Below are 10,000 nucleotides of genomic sequence, written 5' to 3' on the forward strand. Positions count from 1 at the left end.
ACGGGCATAATTCTTGTGTGCATGCACAACTCCCATTAACTGTTAATTGGAGTTGTCCACAAGTGTATCAAGGGGAAAATAATGTACTTCTCAGAAGGTATCACTCATGTTTGCTTCAGTTTCTTGAGTTGCATATGGGTTTGAATCTTCATTGAAACAAGTGCTCACTTTCAAAGAGCTCCAGTAAGTTTGAAGAAATGTTAAATCAATACCTAAGACAGTGCAAATCACATTGGGTGGATCTCTTCTCAAAAACTGGAGCTAAATTTTATCACAGCTGAATGTAAAAAATAAAAATTTAAGTCAATTTGTATTTAAAATTAACTAAACGATGGATTAATCCTCGCACTCGTAAAACTGGAGGTAGGCATGCAGACAGGGATAAGACAAAATTCAGTGCATCCATGCCCCCAGGCACAAGTACTCAACACTCTCTGAATGTGAAGTCATTTATGAAGTCCTTTACAACATGCAGTCAAAGAGGTTAATTGAAAAATTTCTTAATGTCATTATGAAAGAACTAGATTAACCCAAGTTAATTCACTTTATTGTTCAAAATAAAGAGGAATAAGCATTGAACTCACTTGCAAATTTGGGGCATGAATTAGGGGTGAGATGTTGTCTTTAAGGACTCTGCCAGTTTAATTAAGATATGGAAAATTACTTATTGTTCTTCACCACTAAAGTGCTAGGAATTAACAGCCAAATGTGATGCCTGTGCCTTTCATATCTCTACCATGTGTTTGTTTGTTTAATACCCATAAGACTACATCATTAAACCTCAAGCACTGATTTCACTAATTCAGCACTGGAGCTACATACTACAGCAGCAAACACCTTTTCTAGTCAATCATAATTGAACAGCTGGATGTAAAATGCAATATTATTTTTAGGCTCATATCTAACTTTGACTTGAAACCCACAAACAATATTTTCCTCTAAAACAAAATACCTTCCTATCTTTGTAATACCACCATTAAATATAACAATAGCATCAGGATATTGTGTGATATATGTTGCCCAGTTTCTCAGTTCCTCATACAGTTCCCCTGTAAATTTGTAACATTATTTTTCTTTTCTGGTGTTTGTTTTTTATATAATGGATTTAAAAACAAAACAAAACCATGAAGTAGTTTGCTTTGTTTCTTTAGGAAGTATTACTTAAAAGAGCAGCTGACCTTGTTGAAGCCCTATATGGAATGCCACACAACAACCAGGTAGGTCACCAGTACTTTTTTCATATACATGCTTACATATGTAAATCAGTACCTTGTGTTTGCAAAGTTGGCAAAATATCAACACATTCTTTTTGTACACAGTATAGATGTGCCAGCCACCTTGAGGGCAGTCTGATGTGATGCAATGCTCCAAGGGAAATGCTTCATCTTCCCATTTTCTTTGTACAGCTAGTTTTCCTATCAGAAATGACAATTAAGTGTAGGGTGCCAAAAACATAAGTAATCATTAAGACAAGAGAATAACCTTGAACTTGGTCCAAAATATACAGTGGCTAATGGGAAATCCTAAGTAAATCTGCTAAACAGAGCGGATAAAACATAACATATTTTGCAAACTAATGGAAAAACATTGCTGCAGTCTCCAAATAAAGTATATTTTTACAGTTTTCACATGTTACAGCACTAGACCAAATGTTTGTTAACTTCTTCACTGCTTTATATCTGTTATGCTTACAGAAGAAATATACATAACTTCAGTAAGCAGAAGGAAGAAGAAAAAGTTTAATCACAGCCATAGAAACAAATATCAAATCCACGCATCTGCATAATCATACCATAATCTCTGCCATTAATAATAATGTTATTCCAAATCAGGGCATGTTATAGACTATCAGGTAACATAAACAAATACACTCCATGTTAGCAATTAATTCTTTTACTGCTTTGTAGGAAATAATCCTGAAACGAGCAGCTGACATTGCTGAAGCGTTATACAGTGTGCCACGCAATCACAACCAGATTCCTACTCTTGCCAACACTCCAGCTCACACTGGCATGATGGGAGTGAACTCATTTAGCAGCCAGCTAGCAGTTAATGTTTCAGAAACATCACAAGCTAATGACCAAGGTATGTGGGGTTTCAAGAGTTAATCCTTCATATTGATGGCTGTTCTTTGACAATGTCTATTAATAGTGGCTGATGCCATCACTATGCTTTATCTTCCTCCTCTTCCCTTTAGCCCTGTCTTTGATTGTGTAATGTAGCGCAGTCTTTAAATTGCAGATATCACTTAATTCTTCCTTTTTTTGTTTTATCATGAACCATCTGAAATGAAAAGATTTATGCAAAATGCAGAAAGATATGACAGCACATTGTGAACATTAGATATGTATTGTATATATTTATTATAAAGCAAGTATGTCTGGAAGTCCTCCACATTTATTGAATATGTGAACATGGGAACGTAAGGCCTGGGGGCTTGATGGTGCCCCCTGCTTTCCTGGATCTGGTCTCCCAAGACCTAGGGTTCCCTCCCTAGTATTGGAGAGCCTACACTGGTGCCCAAGTGCTCCCTTCCCCCACCAGAGCCTAGGGGGGGCCCAGGCTAGCAGATAATGTGTGCTCCAGTCCTGTCCCACTTCCACTGCAGACCTGGAGCACACAAAATCTGTTAACAAAACTAGGCTCTGGCGTGCAAGGGGAATGTGGGGAGTGTCTTTCTGCTTCTCAGTCGTGGGCCACGTCCAAGAGGGTTTGTTTTTCTTTTTTTGCTTCTCATTTGTGTGCTGCCCCCGACTGATTTTTCTGAGAGTCAGCAGCCCCCAACCCAAAAAAGATTCCCCAGCCTTGATTTACACTGGCATATCTAATTTGCCCACAAGGTATTTTTAGAAGATTTTATAAACGTAAGACAATTTTATACAAATGTAGGTATAGAATATATAAAAATGCAATCCTTGTAACTTAATTGTTCTAACATATGTACAGCAAACTGCATTTTAAAATTAGATTTATACTAATGAAAGGAATACAAACAGCTTCTTAGGTATATTCAAAGCCATATTATTTTGCTTACAACATAATTATATATTGATTGCACAGATGAGAATAAATTCAGGCTGATGTTCCATAGTTAGACATCCAGATTGTGCCTTGTCTCGGCTTACAAAAGAAGGTCTTTTAATCCACTTCCACCCTAGAAGTCTTATAAACATTCTCCACTTTGGTTCTGAGTTAGTCGTCACAGAAACAAGCACCTTTATGGAAGTACTAGCTTACTGTTAGCATAAAAATATCAAACATAAAAATGAAGACCCCAAAACAGCCTTTTAAAGTTAAATCACTGCAACAAACAAGTTTTTTCCTGTCAGCTATGGCATTTGAAGGTCTGGAGAGGCTGAAAGTTCATCCCAGTATGTTGGTACAAACCAGGAATCAAGCCTGTTGATAATTGCTACTAAAGACAAATGTGAAGGAAACTGACATGCTCGGATCGAAGAGAGCTTTTGTTGGCTGTCTATGCTAGTAGGAGAGACAACATAGAGTGCTCGCAGATGATTTAAGTAAGGTTGGCATGATAAGGTTATCTTAAACTGCAAGAGTTGATAGGGCAGTAACAGACAACTTAGAGCAAAGCTGTGCAATCAATTAAAACTCTGTAATATATGATGCATGAGGAAACCCCCCAGCCCTCTAACTTTATATTATAAATATTAACATTATTTTTTTGTGGTGGGGGGGTTTCTAACACAGTAGGTTACAGTCGCAACACAAGCAGTGTTTCCCCGCGAGGATATGTTCCGAGCAGTACTCCTCAGCAGTCCAATTACAACACAGTCAGCAATAGCATGAATGGATATGGCAATGCCGGCATGCCCAATCTAGGTGTACCAGGTTCCCCTGGATTTCTTAATGGCTCCTCAGCTAACTCTCCTTATGGCAGTAAGTGTCTATTTTTGGTAACACATCATCATCCTATAGATCCATGTTTATTACAAAATCGGATACTTGTACTGTTTCGATTTTCTATAATGTGAGCTACTGGATAAAAGGAGGGGTGACTCTGGAGGCTGGACGTAAAAATGAAAATAGTAAATTGATCTTTATTTGCCATAATACAATCTCAGAGAAAAAAATCGGACTGCACAATTTGTCACAAAAGTCCAACACAAAAGAGTTTGCCTGTTATCCAGAGAGTGGCCAAGCCAAGGCATTTCATTATTTTTATTTTTATCTATCTATATTTTTTTCAAATATTTTAAGCGGCAAGGCCCTATCACTCTCTTTTTCCATGTTTACCATGAAAAACCTCAAGCTGAGTCCTGATTATTTTTGCTTTATTGCAGTAGTGCCGTCAAGCCCTACCATGGCAGCCTCTTCGGTCACCCTTCCTTCAAACTGTAGCAGTACACACGGCATTTTCTCATTCTCACCTGCCAATGTCATCTCTGCAGTGAAACAAAAGAGCGCCTTTGCTCCAGTTGTCAGGCCCCAAGCCTCTCCTCCACCATCTTGCACCAGTGCAAATGGAAATGGACTTCAAGGTGAGCTGGATCTCTCATTTTTTGTGTGTATTGCAGGCTTTTCAGTGCATACACTAAAACTCTGTCTTTTTGGAGAGTGGTGCCTTTTGACTTTAACTGAAATGAGAAATGACAACATTTTAGTTTTCTGGTTCTGCAATATAAATGCAAGAATATCACACTTAAAACTGTAGCACAAAAATGTGCTAAATTTGAAGCAAATCCTAGTTTGATTTTAATTCTTGCATTAGAGGGATATAGTAGCTGCTTTCCTGGCATTTTCCCTTCAGGTTTCATACATTAAACTTTAAACTAAACACATGTCTCTGAGTGCTCCTTACAGATCATGTATACTCTCCTTGCATTTCCTTATACATTCTCTCCATACATTTTTGATGAATATTTTTAACTGTAGTATTACAGAGTAATATATTCCCCCCATTTAGACACACAACTGTTATTTAAAAATGTCAAAAGAATGAAAACTGGTTGAAAATGTTGCTTAATGGATTGACCTTCCCTGTTATTGCAAACCAGATTAAACCAATTTGCATGTTTTGATGGGCTTTATAGGCCCATTGTTGTCATGTTCAACTAGATACAGTTCTTGGGCCTGTGAGAAAAATGAAATGTTTTAATTAAAACAGGCAACTCTAAGGTTCTGCTTTTTTGTTTGTGTGTATAAATCAGTTGCAGGATTCACTTGGTCACCTGCTGGCATTGGGGCAGAATTATGGTGCAATGCAAATTTATAAGAGGAATAAGAACATCCACAAAGGGATGTTTTCCCTTTTTACGTCATTTCTCAAAGTATGGATGATAAGTAATGCCTGCTTAATTTGAACAGTTCAAAAAGGTTAGTTGCCTAACTGTTTTCCAGGGCCCAATTCTGTGCTGTGCTGAACTGAAACAGCTCACCTCCCACTGAAGTCAGATGGGATTGCAGGCACTGAAACCTCCCAGATATAGACCCACATTTCTCAGCAAAAATTCTGAACTTTATTATTGACACTGCAGTAGTGCTTACAAGATATCATGCACTTTCCAAACACTTTACTGTGTAGAAAGTAAATCTAAAAACTATGCCAGGTAGAACCCATATTTTTGTAAAAGTGCCAACATCCATTTAGCTAGATAAAATAATTTGAAAATGGATATTAAAAATGATCAAAATGTACATAATTACAATAAGAGAGCCTCCCTGCTGAATGCTCACCATAATAAAAAAACTCAGAAGCTAAATTTTGAAAGGCATTTAAGCAACTAAAAATATAGGGAAGCATCTACTGGAATTTCCAAAAGCCCTAAGCAAGTTAGGTGCCTATCTTCCGCTGGCTACCCATCTTTATTTTTAGGCATCTAAATAATTTCTAAACTCTGGCCCCAAGTAACTACGTATGTCTGGCACCAACATATTCTGGTTTCATCAAACCAAAGAGAAAAACAAATTCCAGACGTGAAGGCTAACACCACATGGTGGTGAAATTCACTGTACTCCAGGAAGGCCAATCAAGGCCCATGCACCATTTACATCCTACATAAGTCCTATTTTGAGGATTTAAGCAGAATTTAAGAAGTGCACAGGGGTCGTGTTGTCACTCTGCATTCAATGTGAATGTTATACTCCTACCCCAAGATTTTAAAGATTTTCCGTTTAAATGTCCCCGCTTGATTTCAACAGTTGGTATCCAGCATACAAATTAGGGAGGCACTCACAGTTCAGAATCAAAACCTTGAATTGAAATGTGCCAAAAATGAATGGGAAGCTACTGCAGTGTCTGAATTGTCATATGTGCTTCTCTAATGAAATACCACAAGAGCTTCTGCATGAAGAGTTATTTGGAAGAGTTCTTTTAAAAAAAAAAACACTTATTGACACTGAGTCAATTTCTGGTGTGTGTTACTAAGTGTTTCTGTTAGTTTCATACACATAACTAGAGATTTCTGGTCAGCAAATTTAATAAAATAAGAAATAGAACAGCTGCCATTTACAAGAATTGAAGTTCTGGAATGACCCAATCTGGAGGAGGTGGGGGTGTGAAAGATGCATAAATAATTATTGATATCTCTGCATCTTTAGGAAAGGTCACAACTATATAGTCAAGAAAACGCTGCTGTTTACCTGACGATCCAGAAGCAGCCATGGGTCTATTAGATTTTGGACCTGAATTATAAAAGGCGCTATGTCCCTTTAGTTAAAGGGGCAGATATCACTGCTTGTCATGTTTGTTTTCCCCTGCATAGCCTCTTGTCTGGATTAAGACTCAACCAGCTAGCTCTCATCCAGTGCTAGGAAACCTGACTGATCATACTGTCCTGGTCCAGGAAAGTCTGAGAGGTAGCGCTAAAGGTCACCAGCATCCCAACGTCATTGTTACACAAATTGTCTCATGGCCTCCCCTTGAGGCCTTGTACACATAATGAACAGAAGAGGTCACAGAATTGAGCCCTGTAATATCCCACACAATACAGCCCTTGGTGCAAATGAGTAATGGCATTGTAGGGCTCGCTGGGGTTTACTGTAATCCTTGCTGTTAAACAAACCAGTTGCTGGCTTTGACTGTATGTGAGAAAATAGTACTCTCCTTAGCAAATCTGAGATTACTTGGTTTAAAGCCATCTTTCTTCTCTTCATATCCATGAGGCTGCCAGATCGTGTTTCAGCCCCCAGCATAACTTAAAGCATCTTTAGGGCTGCTCCAAGCTCCTTTGCCTTTTAATGGTAACTTATATTTGCATTTCACTTTCCCCAGTGCTTACATATATCTTCTGCCAAATTACAGTACATCTTTTTTAGGACCAGATTCTATAAACTCTTGCTTTCAGAGTAAGTTGTTTGTTTAACCTCAAATGGATTATTAGTGTGAGTAAGAAGTACTCATGTAAGTAAGGGTCTAAAAGATTGGATCTCTAAGCCCTGATCCCACAAACTTTTATGTGCATGCTTCATTTTAGGGACATGAGTAACCCTGTCAACTTTATATGACTTCAATGGGACAACTGACATGCATAACATTTAGGGATCTTTGCAAGAGCAGGGCTTTAGACTGAAAGTTCTTTTGTGGCACAATCTTTTTTCCTCCTGTTAAGCACCATTTATGGTACTGAATAATATTTTTAGTGAGAAAGCTATGGCCAGCTGTGGACTCAGAAATGCAAAATTTAAGACTTGATTTTCTAATATATTTTATAGTTTGTAGATGGGGAAAGCTGTTTGACATTGGTACAACATATGATTGCAATGTAGAGCAAAACATATTCAGTATTCTTTTAAAAAGAGTTATTATTTGCCTGGCAATTAAAATTATTATTTACTATTTATATTACTGTAGCACCCAGGAGTGATAGCCATGAACCAGGACTTCACTTTATAAGGTGCTGTGAAAATACACACTAAAATACCCACAAATCATAAGCTCCTTGGGGAAAAGACTTAGGGTTCGTCTAGACTACACTGAAGTTTCAAAAGAGGATATGCAAATTCAGCAGGAATTTGCATATCTTCTTCTGAGCTCATTTTCAAAAGCAGAGCTTTGAAAAGTGAAAGTAGTTGGGACACGGGTTTTTGGCAACCCCCCCTTTTTCGAAAAGCCATGTAAACCTCATTTTTTTAGGAAGAGCAGCTTTTCAAAAAAGGAAGTGCTGAAAAAACCGCGTATTGTCTTTCAAAACTTCAGCGCAGTCTAGACATAGCCTTAGGGTATGTCTAAACTACATCCCTCTGTCGGCAGAGGGATGTAAATTAGATGTATCAAAAGTGCAAATGAAGCCGGTATTTAAATACCCTGTGGTTCATTTGCATAAAGGCGGCCGCCGCTTTTTTCTGAAATGGGGATTTTTGAAAAAAAAAAAAAAAAGGCAGTGTAGATGGGGCATTTTTGACAGAAATGCCCTGCTTTGAAAGATCCTGTACTCCTCAAAAAATGAAAATGCCATGTCTAAACTGCTGGGGTTTTTTCAAAAAGCCTCATTAAAAAAAAAAGCAGCAGCTGCCATTAAGCAAATGAAGCACAGGAAATTCAAATCCCGGCCACATTTGCGATTTCGATCTGTCTAATTTACATCCCATATTGTTGAAAGAGGAATGTAGTTTAGACGTACCTTAGTGAATTGTTCTTTGGAAAGAGATTTTATCTCAGTTTGTATGACCAACAGCCTGATTGTACAACTCAGAATGAATTCACTCTTTGGGGTATATATTGAGGGAAATGTAAAGGTAACCAATTTTAATATGTATCAGAAGGCCACAGCTGACCAAAAACTCTCAAGTGTGACAAGAAATTTCATCATATTTAACAATATTTTTGTTTAAAAAAGAAACAATTTAGAATTTTTGCAGAAAATGCTATTATGGAATCAATAACCCAAATTCCTGCACTGTATGATCTAAACTTGCACATAGTTAGGAGTGACAAACAATTAGTATCAGTTTGTTGTGTTCATTACTAATATATTCATGCACACAACTTCTGAAAAAAAATTGGATTTCCCCTTTTAAATTATACTTTTCAGAATTCTATTTTGGAAGAGAGAAACAGGTAGATTCAAGGACCCATGGAGGACATATGACTTGGCAGTACTTTCTTGTTGCCTCTTCAGTATCACCTTGAGACAGAACAAGATGGCATCTCCTAATGATTCTGAATACATATAGGCCCAGATTCTCTCCTACGTTGAAACCCATTCGGCACAGAAGAGAAGGATGGCTCTCAACTACCAGATTCTCTGGGCCAGTCTGTGATGGTTCTGGCTCTAGGCTATTCTAACCTATGCGAGCTGACAGTGATTCCCAAGGAGACCGTATGTCAACTGGAGAAAATGAAGCATACTACATTCTGACCAAGGCCCCTACCTGCCTCCCATCCTGGGGCTGCATAGAGATGTGACATTGGTTAGCTGTGCCAGCTCTACATCAGCTGAAATCTCTGTTTCACCAGGGGCATTCACACCTGGCAAGATCTGGCTACCATCCAAGACCATTTTGCTTCCAGAATGGCATAAAGGAGCCAGAACAGAAGAGAATCTGGCGCGTAAATTCTGCTGTAAACCTGTGACTAGCTTTTGCATTTACAAGATAGACACATACTTTGCTTCTACCTGCATGTTTGCTTCGCCCAGCCTAATACCACTATGGAGTGCAGCATATTTAATGAAAACGTTATATATAAAATATAGATGATTTCCATGGAAATGTTCTTTGCCAGCATACATAGTTTCATATTACTTAAATCCTTACATTGTTATATTAAGTTAATATGATGTATCAACTTTTTTTAATCCAGTTTTTACATATTGGATAAACAAGTTTTAAAAAACCTTTTTAATTTTGAGACTAGTTTCATAACTCTAACTGGGAAAAAACTAATCTAAATTTAAAATCTGTTTATAAAATGTGACTCTTAAGATGTAGTTCTGAGTTTTAAAGGAGCCTGAGTTTATAAGATGAACTGCAGCTGCCTTAAGAGTACATCAAACAAAAATTGCTTGGAGCTCAAATCCCATAGTTACCACAATGTCAC

General features: G+C 37.7%; 1 protein-coding gene and 1 long non-coding RNA gene across 17 annotated transcripts in view; one reads left to right on the forward strand and one right to left on the reverse strand.

Annotated features, from left to right (window-relative positions):
* The window catches only part of EBF3 (EBF transcription factor 3), a 143,460-nt gene that overhangs the window by 131,937 nt on the left and 1,523 nt on the right, over nt 1-10,000 (forward strand). For 5 of the 16 annotated variants that reach the window (XM_006136640.5, XM_014580341.4, XM_014580340.4 and 2 more), the window contains 5 exons: nt 1,152-1,217; nt 1,908-2,085; nt 3,712-3,900; nt 4,305-4,502; nt 8,994-10,000. The exon at nt 8,994-10,000 is cut by the window's right edge. In XM_006136640.5, coding sequence (XP_006136702.1) covers nt 1,152-1,217; nt 1,908-2,085; nt 3,712-3,900; nt 4,305-4,502; nt 8,994-9,091 — 729 coding nt within the window. In that variant the 3' untranslated portion in view covers nt 9,092-10,000. The remainder of the gene's footprint in view (nt 1-1,151; nt 1,218-1,907; nt 2,086-3,711; nt 3,901-4,304; nt 4,503-8,993) is intronic. The other 11 variants (XM_006136647.5, XM_006136648.5, XM_075935248.2 and 8 more) reach the window with 3 other exon arrangements.
* Nucleotides 4,500-10,000, reverse strand: part of LOC142830426 (uncharacterized) — a 22,831-nt gene continuing 17,330 nt past the window's right edge. Inside the window, exon 3 of the long non-coding RNA XR_012905656.2 lies at nt 4,500-4,598. This is a non-coding gene — a long non-coding RNA (uncharacterized LOC142830426). The remainder of the gene's footprint in view (nt 4,599-10,000) is intronic.

The sequence above is a fragment of the Pelodiscus sinensis genome, chromosome 8 (assembly GCF_052426305.1).
Source record: "Pelodiscus sinensis isolate ZL-2025 chromosome 8, ASM5242630v1, whole genome shotgun sequence".
NCBI lineage: Eukaryota > Metazoa > Chordata > Testudines > Trionychidae > Pelodiscus > Pelodiscus sinensis.